Below are 24,358 nucleotides of genomic sequence, written 5' to 3'. Positions count from 1 at the left end.
TTGCCACCTTCAAGTCTGTCACTGAGTGGTTAGAGAGGTTGAAGTGTTCTCCCACTGGTTTTTGAATGTTATGATTCCTGATGTCAGATTTGTGTCCATTTATTCTTTTGCGTATAGACTGTCCGGTTTGGCCAATGTACATGGCAGAGGGGCATTGCTGGCACATGATGGCATATATTACGTTGGTAGATGTGCAGGTGAACGAGCCCCTGATGACGTGGCTGATGTGATTAGGTCCTATGATGGTGTCACTTAAATAGATATGTGGACAGATCTGGCATCAGGCTTTGTTGCAAAGATAGGTTCCTGGGTTAGTGTTTATGTTGTATGGTGTGCAGTTGCTGGTGAGTATTTGCTTCAGGTTGGGAGGCTGTCTGTAAGCGAGGACTGGCCTGTCTCCCAAATTCTATGAGAGTGAGGGATCATCTTTAAGGATAGGTTGTAGATCTTTGATGATGCGCTGGAGAGGTTTTAGTTGGGGGCTGTAGGTGATAGCTAGTGGCGTTCTGTTACTTTCTTTGTTGGGCCTGTCCTGTAGTAGGTGGCTTCTGGGTACTCTTCTGGCTCTGTCAATCTGTTTTTTCACTTCAGCAGGTGGGTATTGTAGTTTTAAGAATGCTTGATAGAGATCTTGTAGGTGTTTATCTCTGTCTGAGGGATTGGAGCAAATACGGTTGTATCTTAGAGCTTGGCTGTAGACAATGGATCGTGTGGTGTGTCCTGGATGGAAGCTGGAGGCATGTAGGTAAGTATAGCGGTCAGTGGGTTTCCGGTATAGGGTGGTGTTTATGTGACCATCGCTTATTAGCACAGTAATCACTGGTTACCATCCTTTCAATTCCCAGCTCTGTAGCTCATTCACTTCTTGCTGTTTTCCTTCCAAGACAGCATTTTTAGGCCCTATGGCTACTTTATGGATCAACCTTTGGTATAGGTCCCCCATCAGGTTCTTATTCTCTAGTGGATCACCTGCAATAAATTAACAGATATATTGGAGCATAAGCTTTCGTGGGTGAATACTCACATCATCAGATGCATGCAGTCTATAAGGTGCCACAGGACTTTGCTGCTTTTACAGAGCAAGACTAACATGGCTACCCCTCTGATACCTGAAATAAATTAGGGCCCTGATTCTCAGGTGCTCTATTTCTGCACTTAAGTGGGAAAGATGGCCTTAAGTCAATGTTGTGCTCCCTTTATTTTTGGATATGTCTACCCTGCAATCAGGAAGTATGATTGCAACACACGTAGGCATACCTAGATGGCTTTAATGTAGTTGATTGGGTACCAATAGTAGTGATGCCATGGTAGCACAGATATCAAAGCACTTTAGAAAGGAGATCATGCTTATATGATTTCATAAGAATTTTTTAACATTTTTATTTGACTCAGGGTCTGCCTGCACTACATTCATGTAGCTATACACAAGCTAGCTTTAATCTATCTAGGTCGAGGCCTGGAGTAGAGCTAGGTGGATTTCTTCAGATTAGTAGGTTATTCAAAGAAAAACGTGGTTACAGTCAAATAAAAACTAGTCACAAATTTGACATGATTAATTCTGGCTATTTATCAAATGGCTAGACGTGGTAGCTGTAATGCTGCTGTCCTTCCTACCCCCTCCCACTTTTATCACCTTTAGCTCAGTGGTTAAGCTGGGATGTGGGAGACCTACATTCAAATGCCTGTTCTGGAACAGACCTGAAAGGGACTTTTTTGATTCACCAACAATTTCAGATTTGGTTTGCCCTTAACCTTTCCCCCATCCCTCCCTTTCCCGTCCAGCTCTGTACAGGAGTAGTGAAGCTGAGCCAGTGCACACTTCACCATGAGCTGTACAAAGTGCGCCTGGGTAATTATTTGTGCAGCTAGCTCACACAGAAATGTGCACGGATGCATCTTCACTGCTCCAGTACCCGAGCTAACTAATTAAAGCTAGCTCCAGTACGTCTACATAAGCTGCAATCACACCATGTGCTTGCAGAGTAGACATACCCTCAGTCATGTATTTTATAAGAGGTCCTCTGGACCATAATGCACACCTTGTTTCTTGTCACCTTTGCTCTTACTAATGAAACAGTGCTGAGGAGCTGATAATTTATATAATAAAGTGACTGACTGTGAAGCTGTAATGTTTGCAGATGATTCAAGGGAGCAGCAGCTACCTGCAACTTCAGAGATGCACATAGAGGCCTGAGCCCTGTCATCCTGACAAGGCAGAGAATCTGAAACCAGTTTTATGTTAGCTGAGAACTTAGATAGTATGGGCATACGGAAAGTTACATTTCCCTAGCACTTTTCATTGTATGCAGGGGCGCCATTTGGGGGTGCAGGGGAGGGCTCTAGCCCCAGCCCTGAGTTTCATAGGGGAGATCTACTCACACTAGCCCCAGCCGGAGCTCTTAACTGCAACAACTTGAGTGTGATATGTGATGAGTTCGGCAGCTGGGAGCAGCACAGCCTTTGGGGACGGGAATTTATTATAAACAGAAACAATGAGGCAGGGTGATTAAGATAAAAGGCTTATCATTAAAATACATTAAATAAATAAAAATAAATTAAGGATCCTTAGATGATCCTGGACACACTGCCAGGCACTTCAGTTAAAAGATAGGAAACAAAGGGTAGGAATAAAAGGTGAGAATGGAGAGCAATAAATAGTGGGTTCTCTCAGGAATCTGTACTGTTCAACATATTCATAAATGATCTGGAAAAAGGGGTATGCAGTGAAGTGGTAAAATTTGCAGATGATACAAAATTACTCAAGATAGTTAAGTCCAGAGCACACTGCAAAGAGCTACACAGGGATTTCACAAAACTGGGTGACTGGGCAATACAATGGCTGAAGAAATTCAGTGTTGATAAATGCAAAGTAATGCATTTGGGAAAATATAATCCCAACTATATATATACAAAATGATGGGGTCTAAATTAGCTGAACCTGTCAATAAAGAGATCTTGGTGTCATTGTGGATAGTTATCTGAAAACATCTGCTCAATGTGCAGTGACATTTAAAAAAGCTAACAGAATATTGGGAATCATTAGGAAAGGAATAGATAAGAAAAAAATATCATATTGCATCCATATAAATCTACAGCATGCCAACATATTGCATAGTGCATGCAGATTTGGTCACCCCATCTCAAAAAAGATGTATTGGATTTGGAAAAGGTACAGAGAAGGGCAACAGAAAGGATTTGGCGTATAGAACACCTTCCATATATGGTGAGATTAAAAAGACTAGGACTTTTCAGCTTGGAAAAGAGATGACTAAGGGGGGATAAAATAAAGGTCTATAAAATCATGAATGGTGTGGAAAAATTGAATAAGGAAATGTTATTTACTCCTTCACATAACACAAGAACTAGGGGTCAACCAATGAAATTAATAGGCAGCAGATTTAACACTAACAAACAAAAAAAGTATTTCTTCATAGTCAACCTGTGGAACTCTTTGCCAGGGGATGTTGTGAAGGCCAAAACTGAGTGGGTCTAATAATTATTTAATTGTCTATCTTTTCTAAAGGAATTAGATACAGGGCACCTGTTAGCCCATTGCTAAGCTATCTGCCAAAAAACTAGAGTTTTCAAGTGCCTAAGTAGCCCCAGGAATCACGGTTAAAGTTGATCCCCCACCCCCATCCTCACCAAAATCTGAAATGGCGCCGATCGTATTGATCTCAAAGCACCAGACATTAACCTGCCCTCAAAACAATCAGCCGGGGCCACGGGGGAGAGAAGGGCAGGTTGCGCATGTAAGATGTTCTCTACGTTTTATATGGGAGCAGCGAGACATACAAAGATGAAGTGAGTTGCCCAAGGCCAAACAAGGCTCCGGTGGATGGGGCGGCAGGCCCGGATGCACTAGCTGCCCTAACCATGAGAGCACCCGCCTACTCTGCCTACAGCGTTTTCTGTCTGGAGAACCAAGCACAGCCAACGCGCTGTGACCGCGGCTCCCAGCTCCAGGGAAGGGGCATTAAAGGTTTCCTCCCCACTGCGCGGCCGCCCGGCGGGCAGCGCGGCTTGCGCGTTACCCGCCCGGTGCAGCCTGAACCCGCCCCCCTCCCCGCGTCTCCCTAGGGCACAGGCACACCCCAGCGCCTGCCCCGGGGTGCGAGTGGGAACCGAGCCGCGCCCCCCGCAGCCAGGCAGCGAGCGGCTCCCAGCCAGGGCGGCGCGCGCGCGCGCGCGCAGAGAACCCGGCGAGCTGTCAGCCAGCGTGACGGGCAGGGGGCTGCGGCAATGGAGAGGCCGGCCGGCCCGAGGGGCGGGGCGGGGCGCGCGGGGAACCCGGCGAGCTGTCAGCCAGCGTGACGGGCAGGGGGCTGCGGCAATGGAGAGGCCGGCCCGAGGGGCGGGGCGGGGCGGTGACAGCGCGGGGGGGGGGCGGGGCGCGCGGGGTACCCGGCGAGCTGTCAGCCAGCGTGACGGGCAGGGGGCTGCGGCAATGGAGAGGCCGGCCCGAGGGGCGGGGCGGGGCGCGCGGGGAACCCGGCGAGCTGTCAGCCAGCGTGACGGGCAGGGGGCTGCGGCAATGGAGAGGCCGGCCCGAGGGGCGGGGCGGGGCGGTGACAGCGCGGGGGGGGGCGGGGCGCGCGGGGTACCCGGCGAGCTGTCAGCCAGCGTGACGGGCAGGGGGCTGCGGCAATGGAGAAGCCGGCCGGCCCGAGGGGCGGGGCGGGGCGCGCGGGGAACCCGGCGAGCTGTCAGCCAGCGTGACGGGCAGGGGGCTGCGGCAATGGAGAGGCCGGCCGGCCCGAGGGGCGGGGCGGTGACAGCGCGGGGCGGAGCGCGCTGGAGGCGCCGCGAACTCGCCACATTGTAGCGCGCTGGGCCGGGGGGCGGGGCGGCGTCTGGGATCGTCTCAGCGCAGCAGCCGCAGCAGGGAGGGAGCCCGGCGCAGCGATGGGGGCGCAGCTCAGCAGGGTAAGGGGCCGCCTGCTCCAGCCCGGGCGGGTGGCGGGGCCAGTTCCCGGCGCTCCGCGGGGGTGGCACTGGAGCCCTTCGGCTGGGGCAGGGCTCCGGCTCCTCTTCCGCGGTGGGGCGCGGCAAGGCGGCAGGGCCTCTTGCTGAAGCTGACACTGCTCCCCCTTCTCCCCCGGGAACAGGGCCCCACCCTGGCGCTCCCTTTTGCAGAGCTGCACGGTGCAGCCTTTTGTTGCGTGCAGGTCCCCCCCCCCCCTCCGGGCGCGCGTGTGGCACCAAGTTCCCGTACTTAGAGGGAGGGGGGCCGCTCCCAAGGTCTAGTGACCATCAACGCAAACAGAATAACTTGGGGAGTGGAAACTGCTGCCTGCGGGATTAGCGGGTGCAGTTGGTTTGCTGTCTGCAAAAGCCAAAGGCGGGGATTACAAGGGGTTTGGCGATGGTCCGTTAGCAATGCCAAGAGGGGAAAACACCTTAAAGCCTTTTTAGAGCCTAGGCCTCATCAGCTGCTCCAAGGCTTGTGCGGTGGAGTTTGTGACTCATCGTGGTTGACAGTCAGTGGAAAAACATTTCAGATTCCTGTTTTCTGGATGGTCACCAGCCTATGGCATCTAAACTTGTCTCCACCCAGTTCCTCTCTTAAACACGTTGCGGGTATATATAAACCTGGTGTTAAATGACATAGTGCCACTTACTTTTTGTTTGGGTCTGCCTGTTTTTCAAAGCTTCCATTATCCAGTAAACAGAATACGGACGGTGCGTTACAAAGCAATGCAACTGCGCTCACCAACCTTCAATAAAAAGTGTGGGTGTGTGATAACAATAGACATTCTGTTTTGAAAGAGCTAGTGACCTTAAATCTTGAGAAGGACATTTTTTTTTTAATTCCTTGCAAACTGACAAATTGAATGTGCCTGAAGAAGAGCCCTTACCACACCCACATCCTATGTTTTAAAAGGACACTGGCAGAGGCCTAGTATTCGGGGCTGGCTGGTTGCTTTTCAGCTAGGATCTAGTGTCCTCACTTTCAGTTTTCACATGCTTTGTAAGGTGCAGTGCTTGTACGCTGGGCTGTGTAGCTCCAGAAAGTGCAAAATTAACTGATTTTTATAATGCAGTGATTATACAGCCAAATAACTGGTGGAGGGAGGCTTGGGAGGGAGTGCTGGTTGGCAAGCCATGCTGCTAAGAAAGAGTCTTAAGAGATTGGCTTACATTGGATTTCAGTGCACAGGATTGTGTGTATGTCTGAACCACTACACTTCTGTTCGTTGTTAAAAATCGGTTTAAAAGTTTAAACCAAAGTTCTTGTTCAACTAGAAGTAGAATATAGCACTAGCACTGTGAGGATATTATTAGTTTAATGCTCTATTTCCCATTCTGATGGGAGCGGTTGTTATAAAAGACTGATATTAAATATACTACACATTGATAAGGGCTTGCATCCCTGCTGATTTAAGTGTAATTCAGAATAGTAAGTAAAGGCCCCGTAGAAGAGGAGGCACAAATGCTTTAAACCATTCTGTAAGTGAATGAGTTGCCCTTTAAATCTAAGAATGTACAGTCAACTTTATTTCTAAATAAATTCTCTACTTTAAAACTATCTGGCAGAAAACTAAAGTAATTTAAGTTTATTAAAAGTATTTTCCTATTGAAAGGGTTTTGACAGACGTAAATATTAGACAAAAGTGGGCTTTTAAATACCATCAATTGTCAGCAGTTGCATGACTTTCTCACAACTTTTTAACCTGGGAAAAATCCAGTTTAATAGTATCTGTGTTATGGTTGTCTCTCATTGAGTTCTTCCTGGTTCCAAACACTCATTTCATTGAGATTCTCAGTATAGATCAGTTTAAGCAGCACTTGTTTATGGGTTAGGTTCTCAGCTGCGATAAATTGTCAGTGGAACTATGCTCATTTACATCAACTGAAAATCTGGCTTATGGTCTCTCGATGTACAGTACAGCAGCCTCCCTCTTTTTTTCGTGAAGGCTTACTTGAACATAAATGGGTTCTTCATTTTAGCCTGAGTACAGAGGCCTAGATATGGAGGAAAGAAGTTCTGATGGCATTTATATCCTGGCTCATATTTGCTGTATCAGAGTGCTTTATGATTCTGAAAGCAAGCACATTAAGGATGTCTGTATCTATGTCGTTAATTTCAGATGTATTCCAGAGATAATATTTAATACTTGTATACTGATTACTTAGAAGGGTGGGGTGGGGGAGGAAAGGAAATTATCTTGTGATATTCTACTTGTGTGCATTATGTACACAGGGGTAGTATATATGCTAAAATGAAGTTTCTGTGTATGGAATAATTTAAAGTAAGTTGTTGTTCATTTATATTGCTTATTTCTCAGGTTTTTTTTCCTTGCCATGGTCTGATTTTTAAAAAATGATACCATGAGCTATCAGCTGTGGCTGAGACCTTTGCACAGTTATGTGGCTTGTTAAGAGATGGGTCTGTGTGGAAAAGTGTTAACGGTCATTAGCATGCATCATTACCCTTTTCCAACAGCTGTCTAACCTCTCATTTCCACCCCCTTTCTCCAGTGCACCTGCTTAAATATTTCTAACTGTGGGTGTTGGAGAGTGACCTGCAGGAATAGACTGGAGGCAGTTATAAACTGTAGAACTTCAGATACCATTGCTTCTAGACCACAAAGGCTGAGAAAGAAGATGGGTAAATGATAAAAGCATAATGACCAAATGTACCCCTCCCCTCCAAAACCACAAACAACCAACCCCTCCATGCTAATTAAACTTTCTTAAAAGATGAGTCTAGGCTGGGATGGGGAGATAGCAGCTGAGCATCCTGGATGGTGTAAGACACTCTCCTAGGAAGGTTTTTAATTGCTCTCATTTTATTACAATTCAGTGACAGAGTATTTTCTCCCTCAGAATATGCCTGATAGATACGCTGCTCTCAGGTGTTGCCCTCCCTCCAGATAAACCTGGTAGGGCAGTAACTCCTGGCTGTAAAATGTACTCTCTAAAGCAGTGGTGGGCAATCTGCAGCCCACCAGGGTAAGCTGATTGCTGGCCGTGAGACATTTTGCTGACATTGACCGTCTGCAGGCACGCCCCCCCCCGCAGCTCCCAGTGGCTGCGGTTCGCTGATCCCGGCCAGTGGACAATATTAATGTCAGCAAAATGTCTCCCGGCCCACAATCAGCTTACCCTGATGGGCTGCAGATTGCCCTCCACTGCTCTAAAGGCTATAATTCTGAATGTATTTCGTTGTATGCTACTGACCACACCCCAGTGCAGGAGCTGAGGATCCTGGTCCAGTAGTAAAATGCCATTGTTAAAAGTAGAACTTTTCCTAAAATATTTATGCTTGTTCCCCCAACAAGGTGCTTAATTGCAATTATAAAACCTCCTGTTCTGAAATAATTTATCTCTAACGAGGCACATCCTAGCTACCAGAGAGCAAGACTTGCCAGAGCAATGTTTGGAAAGAGAACTTGCCTTCTCTCAGTCATAAGAACATATGAACCGCCGTACCGGGTCAGACCAAAGGTCCATCTAGCCCAGTATCCTGTCTACCAACAGTGGCCAATGCCAGGTGCCCCAGAGGGAGTGAACCTAACAGGTAATGATCAAGTGATCTCTCTCTGCCATCCATCTCCATCCTCTGACAAACAGAGGCTAGGGACACCATTGCTTACCCATCCTGGCTAATAGCCATTTATGGACTTAACCACCATGAATTTGTTCAGTTCTCTTTTAAACGCTGTTATAGTCCTAGCCTTCACAACCTCCTCAGGCAAGGAGTTCCACAAGTTGACTGTGCGCTGCGTGAAGAAGAACTTCCTTTTATTTGTTTTAAACCTGATGCCTATTAATTTCATTTGGTGACCCCTAGTTCTTGTATTATGGGAATAAGTAAATAACTTTTCCTTATCCACTTTCTCCACATCACTCATGATTTTATATACCTCTATCATATCCCCCCTTAGTCTCCTCTTTTCCACGCTGAAGAGTCTTAGCCTCTTTAATCTTTCTTCATATGGGACCCTCTCCAAACCCCTAATAATTTTTGTTGCCCTTTTCTAGTGCCAGTATGTCTTCTTTGAGATGAGGAGACCACATCTGTATGCAGTATTCGAGATGTGGGCGTACCATGGATTTATATAAGGGCAATAATATAGTCTCAGTCTTATTCTCTATCCCCCTTTTAATGATTCCTAACATCCTGTTTGCTTTTTTGACTGCCTCTGCACACTGCATGGACATCCACAGAGAACTATCCACAATGACTGCAAGATCTTTTTCCTGACTCGTTGTAGCTAAATTAGCCCCCATCATATTGTATGTATAGTTGGGGTTATTTTTTCCAATGTGCATTATTTTACATTTATCCACATTAAATTTCATCTGGCATTTTGTTGCCCAATCACTTAGATTTGTGAGATCTTTTTTAAGTTCTTCACAGTCTGCTTCGGTCTTAAGTATCTTGAGCTATTTAGTATCCTCTGCAAACTTTGCCACCTCACTGTTTACCCCTTTCTCCAGATCATTTATGAATAAATTGAATAGGATTGGTCCGAGGACTGACTCTCGGGGAACACCAGTAGTTACCCCTCTCCATTCTGAAAATTTACCATTTATTCCTACCCTTTGTTCCCTGCCTTTTAACCAGTTCTCAATCCATGAAAGGACCTTCCCTCTTATCACATGACAGCTTAATTTACGTAACAGCCTTTGGTGAGGGACCTTGTCAAAGGCTTTCTGGAAATGTAAGTACACTATGTCCACTGGATCCCTCTTGTCCACATGTTTGTTGACCCCTTCAAAGAACTCTAATAGATTAGTAAGACACGATTTCCCTTTACAGAAACCATGTTGATATTGCTCAACAGTTTATATTTTCCTGTGTGTCTGACAATTTTATTCTTAACTATTGTTTCGACTAATTTGCCCGGTACCGACGTTAGACTTACCGGTCTGTAATTGCCGGGATCACCTCTAGAGCCCTTTTTAAATATTGGTGTTACATTAGCTAACTTCCAGTCATTGGGTACAGAAGCCGATTTAAAGGACAGGTTACAAACCTTAGTTAATAATTCCGCAACTTCACATCTGAGTTCTTTCAGAACTCTTGGGTGAATGCCATCTGGTCCCGGTGACTTGTTAATGTTGAGTTTATCAATTCCAAAACCTCCTCTAGTGACACTTCAATCTATGACAGTTCCTCAGGTTTGTCACCTACAAAAGCGGCTCAGTTTGGGAATCTCCCTAACATCCTCAGCCGTGAAGACTGAAGCGAAGAATCCATTTAGTTTCTCCGCAATGACTTTATCCTCTTTAAGCACTCCTTTTGTATCTTGATCATCAAGGGGCCCCACTGGTTGTTTAGCAGGCTTCCTGCTTCTGATGTACTTAAAAAACATTTTACCTTTGGAGTTTTTGGCTAGCCGTTCTTCAAACTCCTCTTTGGCTTTTCTTATTACACTCTTGCACTTAATTTGGCAGTGTTTATGCTCCTTTCTATTTGCCTCACTAGGATTTGACTTCCACTTTTTAAAGGAAGTCTTTTTATCTTTCACTGCTTCTTTTACATGGTTGTTAAGCCACGGTGGCTCTTTTTTAGTTCTTTTATACTGTGTTTCTTAATTTGGGGTATACATTGAAGTTGGGCCTCTATTATGGTGTCTTTAAAAAGCACCCATGCAGCTTGCAGGGATTTCACTTTAGTCACTGTACCTTTTAATTTCTGTTTGTTTAACCTCCTCATTTTTGCATAGTTCCCCCTTTTGAAATTAAATGCCAGTGTTGGGCTGTTGAGATGTTCTTCCCACCACAGGGATGTTGAATGCTATTGTATTATGGTCACTATTTCCAAGCGGTCCTGTTATAGTTATCTCCTGGACCAGCTCCTGCGCTCCACTCAGGATTAAATCCAGAGTTGCCTCTCCCCTTGTGGGTTCCCGTACCAGCTGTTCCATGAAGCAGTCATTTAAAGTGTCGAGAAATTTTATCTCTGCATTTCGTCCTGAAGTGAAATGTTCCCAGTCAATATGGGGATAATTGAAATCTCCCACTATTATTGAGTTCTTAATTTTGATAGCCTCTCTAATTTCTCTTAGCATTTCATCATCACTATCACTGTCCTGGTCAGGTGGTCGATAATAGATCCCTAATGTTATATTCTTATTAGAGCATGAAATTTCTATCCATAGAGATTCTGTGAAACATGTGGATTCACTTAAGATTGTTACTTCGTTTGATTCTACATTTTCTTTCACATATAGTGCCACTCCCCTGCCCCCCCGCACGTCCTGTTCTGTCCTTCCGATATATTTTGTACCCTGGAATGATTGTGTCCCATTGATTGCTCTCAGTCCACCAGGTTTCTGTGATGCCTGTTATATCAATATCCTCCTTTATCACAAGGCACTCTAGTTCACCCATCTTATTATTTAGACTTCTAGCATTTGTGTACAAGCACTTTAAGGACTTGTCACTGTTTATTTGTCTGCCCTTTTCTGATGTGTCAGATTCTTTTCTATGTGAATGTTTATCATCTGACCTTACATTATCCTCTTCCATCCTCTGCTCCTGACCATAACCTGGATATTCCCTATCGTCAGACTCTCCCCTAAGAGAAGTCTCTGTCCGATCCACATGCTCCTCTGCAGCGGTCAGCTTTCCTCCATCTCCTAGTTTAAAAACTGCTCTACAACCTTTTTAATGTTTAGTGCCAGCAGTCTGGTTCCACTTTGGTTTAGGTGGAGCCCATCTCTCCTGTATAGGCTCCTCCCATCCCAGAAGTTTCCCCAGTTCCTAATGAACGTGAACCCCTCCTCTCTACACCATCGTCTCATCCATGCATTGAGACTCTGAAGCTCTGCCTGCCTACCTGGCCCTGCGCGTGGAACTGGGAGCATTTCTGAGAATGCCACCATAGAGGTCCTGGATTTCAGTCTCTTCCCTAGCAGCCTAAATTTGGCCTCCAGGACATCTCTTCTACCCTTCCCTAAGTCATTGGTACCTACATGTACCATGACCACTGGCTCCTCCCCAGCACTACACATAAGTCTGTCTAGATGCCTCTAGAGATCCGCAACCTTAGCACAAGGCAGGCAAGTCACCATGCGGTTCTCCCAGTCATCACAAACCCAGCTATCTATGTTTCTAATGATCGAATCTCCCATTACTAACACCTGCCTTTTCCTAGCAACTGGAGTTCCCTCCCCCGGAGAGGTAACCTCAGTGCAAGAGGCAACCCCAGCACCATCTGGAAGGAGGGTCCCAACTATGGGAAGGTTTCCCTCTGCTCCCATTGACTGCTCTGCTTCCTTGGGCCTTTCATCATCCTCAACAGCGCAGGGTTTGTCTGACGGGAGGTGGGACAATTCTACAGTGTCCCAGAAAGCCTCATCAACATACCTCTCTGCCTCTCTTAGCTCCTCCAGTTCCGCCACCCTGGCCTCCAAAGTTCATACATGGTCTCTGAGGGCCAGGAGCTCCTTGCATCGACTGCACACATACGCCACCCGCCCACAGGGCAGGTAATCATACATGCTGCACTCCGCGCAATAAATAGGATAGCCCCCACTCTGCTGCTGGGCTTCTGCCTGCATTTTCTCCTAGTTAATGAAAGGGTTGTTTAAAGCAAGAAGTTTTGAATGTAGTTTGGTTTATAGGTTTTAAGGGGAATAAAGGGAAACAGAACCGGCACGGGGCCCCTGCTCCCTTCCCACTACCCTTCCAAACTCCCTTGCAAAACTAGCAGCCCCTGTTCACTGATTAAGGCTCAGCCAATTGCCAGAGGCTTCTAGCTTTCAGACCTTCCTTTGAAGCTCAAGGCCTCCAACTGCCAGCCACAGCACACGGTCCTTCAACCAACCAACCAACCAGACTGACAAACACAAGCTCAGCACATAGCAAGTAACCCCCAAACACAAACAAAAACACACTACAGTCAGTCACTTACCCCAAGGATGCTGTATTTGCTCCTCCACCTGGAGAACTCCCTTGCGAAACTCCCTGTTAGCAGCCCCTGTTCACTCAGCTGATGTAAGTTGGTGTAGCTCCTTTGACTCCAAGGGAGCTATCTTGATTTATGTCTTGTTTTGAAGCCCTGTATTAGGAGTGTACAGAACATTGTTTGTCCTGCTAATATATTTCAGGCCTGTTTTCTTATCAAGAGTGAATAATTATTTTGGCAAGCAGCCAGCCTGTGTTTTTCCCATCAGCTGACAATGGGTCTTTAGCTTCTGGATCAGAATGTATCTGAACTACCCTACTCTACTTTTCTTTTGAAGCAGAATCCCGTGAGGTTCTTGCATTAACTGAGCATAAATAGCAAAGTGCCTTCCATTCTGTGTTTATGAAGCAGACAGTGTATTTGTCGTGTGGCTCAAAACTAATGGTAGAAATTACCATACCATGACAGATCTGTAGTGCAGCACCCTGCCTCCAGGAGCGGTGGCTGTCATGTGCTTCAGATGAAGATGTAAATGTGATATAACAGTTTAATAAATAATAGTAATACTTTGCATTTACAGTACTTGCCCTATGTGGACTGAAAGTTGTTCACAAAGTTGGGGTGGATTTAGCTCCGTTTTACAGATGGAGAAACTCACAGAGAGGTGAAGTGACTTGCCCGAGGTCACTCAGCATGTCAGTGACAGAGCTAAGAATAGAGTCTCGGCTCCTGATTCCCAATCTTATGCTCATTTAATTATTGGTAGCTGCTCCTTTGCTAATTAATAACTGCATCTTTAAAGAGCACTACATTATGTTAGGTCTAAAATTTGGTCAGCTTCAAAAATCTTCTGTAATCTGAAGTTTCTGTTCAGTATTCTGTCCATTTCTGTCACCAAGACATGACGCATAAAAAGTAACCTTTTGTGCATGATATATAGCTTTCTGCAATTGCTGCATCAGCAATTATTAATAAACAGTCTTCTTAGCCCTGGTTTACACTATAAATTTATGTCAGAATAACTGTCACTCAAGGTTGTGGAAAATCTACAGCCCATAGCAACACAGTTATATTGACTGAACTCCTGGTGTAGAAGTGTGGTTTTGATCGGAGGGCTTCTCCCATCAACATTATTACTGCCTTTTGGGGAGGTGAAGTACCTACGCTAACGGGAGAAGCTCGCTCATCAGCATATGTAGCATCTTCTCTTAGTGCTACAATTCCGTACCCGTGCAGCTGTGCCACTGTAAGTGTAGACAAGCCCTCAGAGTTGACATCTAATGGTGCTGCAGAAACATGGACGTGTAAATAGTCTTGTTAGCTTCAGATCCATTAGAAACTGGTGTGCGTGCATAACATCGGTATTTACCATTAAAATGAGATTAGTTGGAGGGAGAAGGGGGACCTGTTTCTGAGCTCCTGTGATGCTAATGGACAAAATACAAAAACCCCTACATGAGACTTTCATATGTTAATTCAATACAGCAGAGTTTTGGGAAGAGAGGGTTTAAGTTATTCTGGCTTCATTTACTTTTTTTTGAGCAGAGGCTTCCATAACAAACTTAAAATGATCTAATACAAACAGCCATTTATGGCAGAATCAGTAGCTTCTTGACACGAGTTGCTATAGTGTTCAATAGCGATCACATTTATGGCACTATGACTTGAAAACAGCCAATCAGATTACTTTGTTTTATAAGCTAGTGAAAGTGAAAAATGCCCAGTTTTGTCTTAAATCCCCTCTGGAAGTTGTAGTGCACCAATGCAGTATGTAACATTTGGGGGAGGGGGAAACAAAAGAAAAAGAAAATTGAGTTCCCTGCCCCTTCTGGTGGAGGGGCAAAATCTTTCACTCCCCATCCTCTGGGGAAGAAAGTATAGAAAGTTCTGCAAGGAGAACCCCAGTTAACTCCTGTGACAGTGATGTTATGATATGACTATGATATAATCATAATGTATTTTATAAAAGGTAAGTCATGTGAGATGTCATTGGAAAGGTTATGATTTACTGAATATGATTATCCTATTTGTGTGCATGTATTATTTTTGTATCTGAAGTTACGAATATTGATTTTTATAGCTGTATTACAAATGTGTTTACACCTGGGGAGTGCCCACTAGGCAAAAGGTTCTCAGTCTAGATGGCTGGCTGGGAAGGGCCCATTAGAAAGGCCTTAGAAGTAGCCTATTTCCCTTATCTTGTGAGACTTGGCAACTCTGCAGGCAGGGAGAGCTCACAGCTGCTGTAACTCTACAAGGACATGTGACCAGGTCAGCTGGGACTGGACTCCCTCTTGGAATATCAGTCTTTTTCCAGTGACTGGCGTGGGAACCAAGCTTTGAAACAGAGTTCCCACCATATGCAAAAGCTATTTAAGGCAGGGGTGTGACATCATTGTGGTTCTTCATTGACTCCCGGCACCAAAGAGACTCCTGGAAACAAACACCTGAGGAACAAAGACTGGACAGTGGTGGGGGGAAGGAGCTGGGCTGTACCAAGGCTAAAGTGATTTTTAGCCCGTGAATAGAGCACCTGGGGATTCCAAACTGTAAGCTAGTGCAGCTTGCCTCTTAAGAATCTGCAGCCTGTTTGTCTCATCATTTAGGGTGAGAATTTGCTATTCATATCCGACCTATGTAGTTGATTAAGCTTAGTTTGCATGTTTTATTTGCTAGGTAATCACTAAAAATCTATCTTTTGTAGTTAATAAACTTATTTTATGTCTTAATCCAAACCAGTGTGCGTTTGACTAAGGTGTCTGGGGCAAATCTCAGCTTGGTTACCACAAGTGTGCATGGTCCTCTTCACATTGAGGGAGAGAGTTGACCAGGGCAGGACGGTGCTGCTCTAGGGTCTGAGGCTGGTGGTTAACTGCACGTAACTGCAGCTGGGTGTGTCCCTACCTGTGTGAATGCTGGTGAAAGTGTAAGCTTGGAGGGCTTTGCAACTTGTCACAGCAGCACAGTGTGAGAGGGAGCCCAGGCTGGTGGGTCAGAGGGCTCATTGGTACCCCAGTACCAGGTGGCACCCCAGGGGAATCGGTCACAACCCCACTTGCTGTGTGGGAATAGACCATGTAGTGAATAATATAATATGGCTCTATGTTTAAAATCTGTTCCTGCACAGAGGGCTCCTATGAGGCCTATGCCACCCTTGCATGGACCCTCTGCAAAGGGAGAAGGCTTGTTCTAAATGACTAACTGGACATATGAAAACAAGAGTCAGAATAAATCTATCAGCATGACTATAATCTGTTCCATGCTGTGATATCTGAGTGCTAGGAGTCTAGAAAAGACTAAGGCAAACTAAATATGTATCTAAATTGCCACATTATTTATAAACCAGTGTTTATACTTACCGCAATGAGGTATTTTTGAATGGACTTTTTTCTGTATGTTCATAATATAAGCGTACAGAAACTGAGGTTATGTCTCATAGGTTGTTTCTGACACGACATTATCATCATGGTATCACTTCACTGAAACAAACAGCGATGTTAATATTCTTGTCTTTATGCATTGTTGCAGCTTGGAGGGATTGTGACATACCCGTTATGGCTAATCTACAGCTTGATCATAAGACTGTTTAGGAATCCCCCTCCTGCAATTACCCTGGAGAACCCTGAAGTGAAATACCCATTAAGGCTGATTGACAAAGAGGTAAGTAAGTGCACACTTGTACAGCACTGAGCACATTGACAGCACTTCCACATAGATATTTAATGTCCATATCATTCTACAACTTGAGTAATGCAGCAGCAATATTGTGCCCTGTTGAGAATTGTAAAAGTTCTAAGGCTGCAGAGTTCTGTTTCTGGTTAAGCCATGTAAATGTTTATATTTAAACAAAGCAGAGAGCTTATTATTTATAAATGCTTTTTACCTAGTTTAGCTGATGCTGTCAAGTTTACATTGTATTGTAAGCATCTAATTTTTTTTAAACATAGACTCTAAACTCATACTGTTTTATTAGTGTTGTCTCCATGCATGCCAAATGGGAAAGACTCTCTTCTGGATTATCCTGTGCAACATGTCACCCTAAAATCTGCAGGATTTGATTTGTCTTTTCTGTGTAAACCTTTTTTCATTTCCAGGGAGTTGAGAAGAGGGGAGAAGAGACTCATTTTAAGATCAGTTCTAGTCACAAGTATTGTAGTGCAGTTTCTTGCTAAAATGAACTGTGACCTTTGTAATTTACACTTCAGTGTTGCAAAGTTCGTGTGTGTGTGTAGGGGGAATAATGTAACTTCTTGTGTGCACTGCTGAGTATTTTAAGACATGTTAAATTGCATTGGATGAGAACTTCTTAGAGTTTTAAGGTTAAAAATATCAGTCACTATTTGAAAAAGTCTCCCAAGATACAGATGTATCAATTGCACAATTGATTTTCAGTTTGAATATGGAGCTTAGGTCAGGCCTGCACTACAAACATACATCTGTATAACTACATTGCTCAGGGCCGTGGAAAAGTCCACACCCCTGAGAGACATAATTATACCAATCTAACCCCTGGTGTAGACAGCACTATGTTGACGGGCAGGGCCGGCTTTAGGAAGTGCGGGGCCCAATTCGAACATTTTCGGCGGGGCCCTGGCAGGGATGACTAAAAAAAGTGTTTAAAAAAAAAAAAAAGCCTTTCATTTCTTCCATGTATTATTTACTTTCCATAACTATATAAATAATACAATTATATATTATGTACATTGCATCATATATGCTGTTGATTGGTTATTAATGACCGCCGTTTCACATGTGTGGGTCCCCACCACTCCCTGGGGGTGTGCACGTGTGGGTCCCAGCTGCTCCCTGCCCCCCTCATTGAATCAGGTGTGCAGGATTGCTGCCCTGGGAACTGCAGGGCAGCAGTGGACATGGGGCTGGTTGGAGGTAGGGTCTGGCTGCAGGCAGGGCAAGGGGTGCGGGGCTGGCTGGAGACGGGGGTGTGGGGCGGGCTGGCTTCAGGCAGGGCCGCAGGGGGGTGCAGCATGGGTTGCCAGGGCTGGAGACAGAGGAGTGCGGGACTGGCTGGCTTCAGGCAGAGGGGTGCAGCTGGGGTTGTCTGGAGACAGGGCAGGGGGTGCGGGCAGGGCTGGTGCGGGCAGGAGTGGGTGTGGGGCTGGCTGGCTTTGGGCAGGGCCGTAGGGGTGTGTGGCAGGGGTTGGCTGGAGACAGGGCAGGTGGTTTGGCAGGGGCTGGCTGTGGGCACGGGGTGCAGGGCTGGCTGCAGGCAGGGGGGGCGGGGCTGGTGCGGGCAGGGCAGAGGGTGCAGCAGAGGCAGCTGGAGCCCCGGCCCTTTAAATAGCCCCCAAGCCCCCCGCTATCCCAGGGCTCTGGGGGCTATTTAAAGGGCCTGGGGCTCCCCTGCTTCTACCCCGCCCTGGGCCTTTTAAATAGCCCCCAGAGCCCTGGGGAATGCATGGGGGCAGCGAGGCTCTGGTGGCTATTTAAAGGACTGGGGTGGCAGAGGCAGCTGGAGCCCCGGCCCTTTAAATAGCCCCCGGAGCCCGCTGCTACTCATGGGCTCTGGGGGCTATTTAAAGGGCCCGGAGCTCCAGCTAGGGCTGCGGGGCTTGCCGCACTCCCGCCGGCGCTTTGGTCAGGGGAGCGGGACCATGGAAGACCCTGGAGCAGACCGCAGACGGGGTAAGTAAAAAAAAATTAAAAAGGAGCCTAAGGCGCGGGGCCCGATTCCTGGGAATCGGGCGAATCGGCCTAAGGCTGGCCCTGTTGACGGGAGAGCTGCTGCTGCCTCTGAATTAACTATGCCAATGGGAGAAGTTACAGTTACAGCGACTCAGCTGCATTAGTGCAGCTGTGATGCTGCAGCTTTTGATGTATAAACCTACTCTTCTTTGAAAACAATTTTTGTTACTTACACGATATCTTCTGATGGAAGAGAACTATTTTCTTAAGTTGACTCCATGCACATGTGTTTTTTCTGTGGTCATTCTTCCCCTTCCTTCCCAAAGGCTAAACTGGATAAGGAGAGTGTAGTACTCTACGAAGCTCAACCCAGATTTTGCCCACCCCGATGCCAAAATGCATTGCTTCTCACACTAGATTGTGCAGCTGTTGTTAATATAAGAATTCCTCTCCTTTATAGCATGCATAGATCGGTTAGTGAAATCACTAAGTGTGTTACAACCTGAACTGTTACTAGGTTTCACTGTTATCACTCCTTTTGAAGTGACTAATACTAGTTAATACCATTGTCAGAGAGCCATTGTTTCAAACTGCCCACAAACTTCATTGCTTTTGTTTACATTCCATTCACTTTTTTTTGAATAGGGGCCTTTAACACTACCTAGTAGTAATGTTAACAGTTGTTGTTAACAGATGCAGAAGAGTGTGTGCTGAACATGGTCCATTTTGTTAAACAAAGACCAATTGTGTTTAGCACTGTTTCACCTAACCATTGTTATATCCTGGATTAAAAACAGTTGCCATCAGTTTTACTTATTATGGGTTGGTTTCATAGTGTAGATGAGGCTTTGGCAAACAGAATTATGCATTTAGACATCTTTAAACCATTCAGGATTCTAAAGAGAAACTATCTTACGATGTAGTAAAATTATCATATTTGCACACCTTTGTGGTTGACGTGACATTCCAGTTAAGTGATGAGATGATAGAAAGAAGGCAGTTTACTATAACACAAATTACGTTCAGTGCATTTCATTCTTTCTAGATTCCTGTTTGGATTCCCTTATAATGAACAATCAGATCTTAATTTTACACCTATTTAACACCTGGTTAAATAAATCATAATCCTTTGGCACAGGCAGACTACATCTCACGCTAAGTGGAACTATTAGGACTTTCCAACTTGAGCAACGACAGTCAGTAATTTTTGCTATCATTGGTTATGTCACTTCCCTGGGACTCAGGCCTGTCCTATGCTTAAGTTAGGTCAACACAGCTCTGACACTCAGGGATGTGAAAAATTCACACCCTTGAGTGTTGTTGTCATGCCAGCCTAACCATCATTGTGGACTCAGAAGATGGACAGAAGAATGCTTTTGTCGGCCTAGCAACCCCTTACATCGCTGTAGGAAGTGTCTATATTACAATAGCATAGCTGTGGCACCATAGGTCTGCCACTGTAGTGCCCACAGTGTAGACATGGCCTCACTTGGTAGACTATTACAGAACTTTTAGTGTGCAGCAGCAGGGTCCACATGGACACTTACTGTGTGGCAGGCTAGTGCGCGGTAGATTTACACCCCAGCTTGCCGTGTACTAAGTGTTTGTCTAAACAAGCCCATAGGCTATGTCTACACTAGCACTTCTGTCTGTCAGAAGTGTGAAAAAACACACCCCTGTCTGACATAAATTTCACTAACAAAAGTGCTGGTGTAGACAAAACTATGTTGGCGGGAGACGCTCTCCTGCAGACATAGCTACCGCAGCTCGTTGGGGGTGGTTCAGTGATGCTGACGGGAGAGCTTTGTCTTGTTGGCGTAGAGCAGCTACATGAGAGACCTCACAGCAGCACAGCTGCAGTGGTACTGCTGTAAGGTCTGTAGTGCAGATGTAGCCTAAGAGTCTGATTCTAAAATCCTTAGTAACAGCAGTACTCCAGCTGATTTGAATTGAACCCTTAAGGAAAAGTCCTATAGAGTTTAATAGGAACGAAACCTATTTGTAGCAACTATTCTACAATCAAATCTAATGTAATAGATATCACTTCTATGGGTATTTAACCATTGTATATAAGGGATAGAATGTTCTATTACATTGTATAGGGATCTTTTATAATAAGATGCAATATGGTACAATGGATGAAACATTGGACTGGGAGACCTGGCTTCTCTTTTCTGCTCTGTCACTGTCTTGCTGTGTGCCCCTGGGCAATTTGCTTAACAGCGCTGTGCTTCAATTTCCTCATCTATAAATGGGGGGAATGATGCCTACCCACTTCTGTAAAGCATTACATATGAAAACTCTGTGGAAGTGCTAAGTATTTATCTAAGACAGGGGTGGGCAAACTTTTGGCCCGAGGGCCACATCTGGGAATAGAAATTGTGTGGTGGGCCATGAATGCTCACAAAATTGGGGTTGGGGTGAGGGCTTCAGGGTGGGGCCAGAAATGAGGAGTTCAGGGTGCGGGAGGGGGCTCTGGGGTGGGGCTGGGGATGAAGGGTTTGGGGTGCAGGAGGGTGCTCCGGGCTGGGATTGAGGGGTTTGGCAGGCAGGAGGGGGATCGGGGCTGGGGTTGGGGGCATGGGGAGAAGCTCAGGGGTGCTGGCTCCGAGCGGTGCTTACCTCAAGCAGCTCCTGGAAGCAGCGGCATGTCCCTTCTCCAGCTCTGTGAAGGCACAGCCAGGTGGCTCTGGATGCTGCTCCATCCGCAGGCACCGCCCCTGCAGCTCCCATTGGAGTGCCGGAGGGGAGCCATGCCACAGCTTCCGGGAGCTGCGTGGAGCGGCCCCTGACCCTGGTCCCCAGCTGGAGCGCAGCAAGCCCCAGATCCCACTCCCTAGCAAGAGCTCGAGGGCCGGCTTAAAATGGTCGGCAGGCTGGATGCAGCCCGCGGGCCGTAGTTTGCCCACCCCTGGTCTAAGGGCTGCAAAGTAATCAATAGCACTAGAGTTCAGACCCTAAGTATGCTGTAATGGAACAAAAAGCGTAGAAGGTGGAGTGGAAAGGGGGAAAATGAAACAATGTCTCATTAGTGCTGGTTCATTCTCCCCATCCAAATACATTACATATCACTTAATATTTTTATCTAAACTGAAGTGTCACTGTGGTCCAATGATCATGACTTATACTGTTTAAAGAGTTATGATCATAACATTTGAGAAATAAATCGCTTTGATTTATTTGGGGATAAATGATTGTGAAATCAGTAACAAGGTCCCAAGTTTTATAGCAGGGCTCTAATCTGCAGTGTGTGTTCTTTCCCACTATAATTAAGGAAACCTTTATATATAATATTTTAAAGCCACTAATGTAACAAAGGAGACCAACTTGATAGTTGTTGATCCCCTCTTATACCCCAGTATTCTGCTCCAAAACTAAATTAGAATAATTAATTCATCTGATTTACAACATAGCCAAAAGTAAGTCTCTTGTTGGAGAACTGTTTCTGAAACTTCTGGCATTGAACTTCCTCCTTTTTGTCTTTTATCTAAATTTAAACTACAAATGAGGAACTGATTCGATCCTCACTGAGATCTTTGGATGGAGTTTTGTACAAGCGCAGAGCATTATAAAGTTGTTGCCTATACTATATTGCAAATAACTAGTTTTTATTGATCTTTGTTGTTAAATCTGAAAGGTTTCTTTCCCCCCCCCTTTTTTGCATTTGTCTTAGGTATTTATTGGTTTTGACCTCACAATTGAAATATCAATGTTATTTCTTATTTCTTGAAAAGAGAGAGGCTTTCAAGGAATTTGAGTGGAAAGCATACTTTTGATACAGCAGTGAAACAGTGCTAAATTGACTTCTTATTTTATAGCATATACACAGTGCTGAAACAGTTTCAGTTATATATCTGTGGATTAGGGTGAAACTAACTTTTAGAAACAGCCTGACTGACATGCCTATTAAAAACAAAACACAAAGAATACCCAACAAAATACAAAGTATTTCCAATGGTGTGTGTGATGGTTTTGTTTTTTTCCCATTTCAGGAAATTAGCCACGATACGAGAAGATTTCGCTTTGCCCTTCCAACTCGAGAGCACATTCTAGGTCTCCCTATTGGTATGTTGTATATTGGCAGCCTGGTTTTATCATCATGAATCAAAGCTTTGTTAATTATACCTGCCACAGACCTATGAAGCAGTTTGGGCTGCAAGAACTAAAAACATTTTAAATGCTGCTGACGTTATTGTATCTTCCCCTGTGATGTCATCTGATTCATTCCAGTTGCAAATTAAAATGAAATTAAAAAAACTTCTACTCTAAATGCACATCAAACTGCAGCCTTAAATATGGAGTTCCTAGGACATCTTTATAGTATGCCTTTTGGATGTCAGCCATTTGTGTTCAGTTATGTGTAACTGACACGTGTGTTAATGAGGTGCTAATCATACTCAAAAGTGCGAGTCATCTTTGAATATCCTTTTACATGTCTGTGTATGTGTGTAGTATATAATATCTAAACATATGTTTATGGCTGCTACAGTAAATAACAAACGTGATTGAGCTCCGGGTTGGATAACTGCTCTCTAAGGCTGGCGTAGCTGAACACCGCCGGTTCAGCTGGATTTCATGCACGCTGGAGGAAGAAATCTAGCCAAGGTAGTATGGAAATACAGGAGAGCAAGGGAAAAATTGTTGCTTCTGGACCAAAGGGGTAAAGAGAACCTTAGGACCCAATCTGGCTTTTCCACCAAGTCATTGTCAGCCATAGTGAAAGAGAATTTGCTCAGAGCCCCTCAAAAATAAACCTACTCTTCCCTCCTGCTTCTTGTAGGACAGCATATTTATCTTTCTGCACGGATTAATGCAAATCTGGTTGTCAGACCCTACACACCAGTCTCCAGCGATGATGACAAAGGCTATGTGGATCTTGTTGTCAAGGTAAGGATATCATTGTGCTATACAATACTTGCCTATTTATAAGCCTTTAAAGGTCACAGTAAAAAGCATGGTGGTGTAAAAATACTTCCGTGATTCCATGATGTCTTACTCTACTGTAGCTTGTTGGCTTCCATTCAGTGGTACCTCAGCATGCAAATCAATATTGTTTTAATCCATATAGTGTTCTGTGATATTTTTTTAGTCTATATATGATGAGACAGGGAATTGAAGATATCTGTACACACAGACTGCAGGTTTCCAAAATTTCTGTACCAAAGGGAATCAAATTTGTAGAAGTTCACAAAACTCTCCAATATTATTTAAGAAGCAACCAACCTTGCCTGAGCTCCTGTGTGCGTGTTCCATGAGTGATGTGGTCAGCATGATGTACAGAGGAGCATTATTAAATGTGGGAGTTGGTAGGCATGGATGTCACTGATCCATAACATTGTGGGTGCTTTATTTGGCAAGAAGGTAAATTGGGATCATCTAATGTTCTGAATTTTCCCCTCTCAAAGTCAAGTTGAGGTATTCAGCAAATATTTCTAAAGCTGATAGAATTTAGTGTTAAATTACTACATTACTTTGCTGGCTCTCTTCAGAGTTTTGTTTCCTGTTATGTGTTTGTTTCTCACACGATGACATGTTTTATCAAGCGAATCGTAGAAGTGTAGGGCCAGAAGAGGCCTCAAGAAGTCAAGTCAAGTCCAGCCCTTTGCACTGAGGCAGGAGCAAGGAAATCTAGAAAAGTGGTTCTCAACCTTTCCAGACTGCTGTACCCCTTTCAGGAGTCTGATTTGTCTTGCATGCCCCCAAGTTTCAGATCACTTAAAAACTACTAGCTTACAAAATCAGACATAGTGTGCTGTGATACTTTTTTGTATTTGTATTACTGAAAAAATGCTGACTCTCATTTTTTTACCATATAATTATAAATCAGTTGGAATATAAATATTGTACTTA

General features: G+C 44.9%; 1 protein-coding gene and 1 long non-coding RNA gene across 2 annotated transcripts in view; one reads left to right on the top strand and one right to left on the bottom strand.

Annotated features, from left to right (window-relative positions):
- Positions 1-731: 731 nt before the first annotated feature.
- Positions 732-16,346, bottom strand: LOC123353360. The gene is made up of 3 exons (XR_006574478.1): positions 16,225-16,346; positions 12,872-13,018; positions 732-969 (listed from the first exon to the last, which is right to left on the bottom strand). It is a non-coding gene; the product is annotated as an uncharacterized LOC123353360 (long non-coding RNA).
- LOC123353352 (NADH-cytochrome b5 reductase 3) overlaps positions 4,820-24,358 on the top strand; it is a 30,807-nt gene continuing 11,268 nt past the window's right edge. The window contains exons 1-4 of the mRNA XM_044994373.1: positions 4,820-4,926; positions 16,394-16,525; positions 22,501-22,573; positions 23,289-23,395. Coding sequence (XP_044850308.1) covers positions 4,906-4,926; positions 16,394-16,525; positions 22,501-22,573; positions 23,289-23,395 — 333 coding nt within the window. The 5' untranslated portion in view covers positions 4,820-4,905. The remainder of the gene's footprint in view (positions 4,927-16,393; positions 16,526-22,500; positions 22,574-23,288; positions 23,396-24,358) is intronic.

The sequence above is a fragment of the Mauremys mutica genome, chromosome 1 (genome assembly GCF_020497125.1).
Source record: "Mauremys mutica isolate MM-2020 ecotype Southern chromosome 1, ASM2049712v1, whole genome shotgun sequence".
Lineage (NCBI taxonomy): Eukaryota > Metazoa > Chordata > Testudines > Geoemydidae > Mauremys > Mauremys mutica.
Note: the sequence above shows the minus strand (reverse complement) of the source record. Positions and strands in the feature narration are given on the sequence as shown.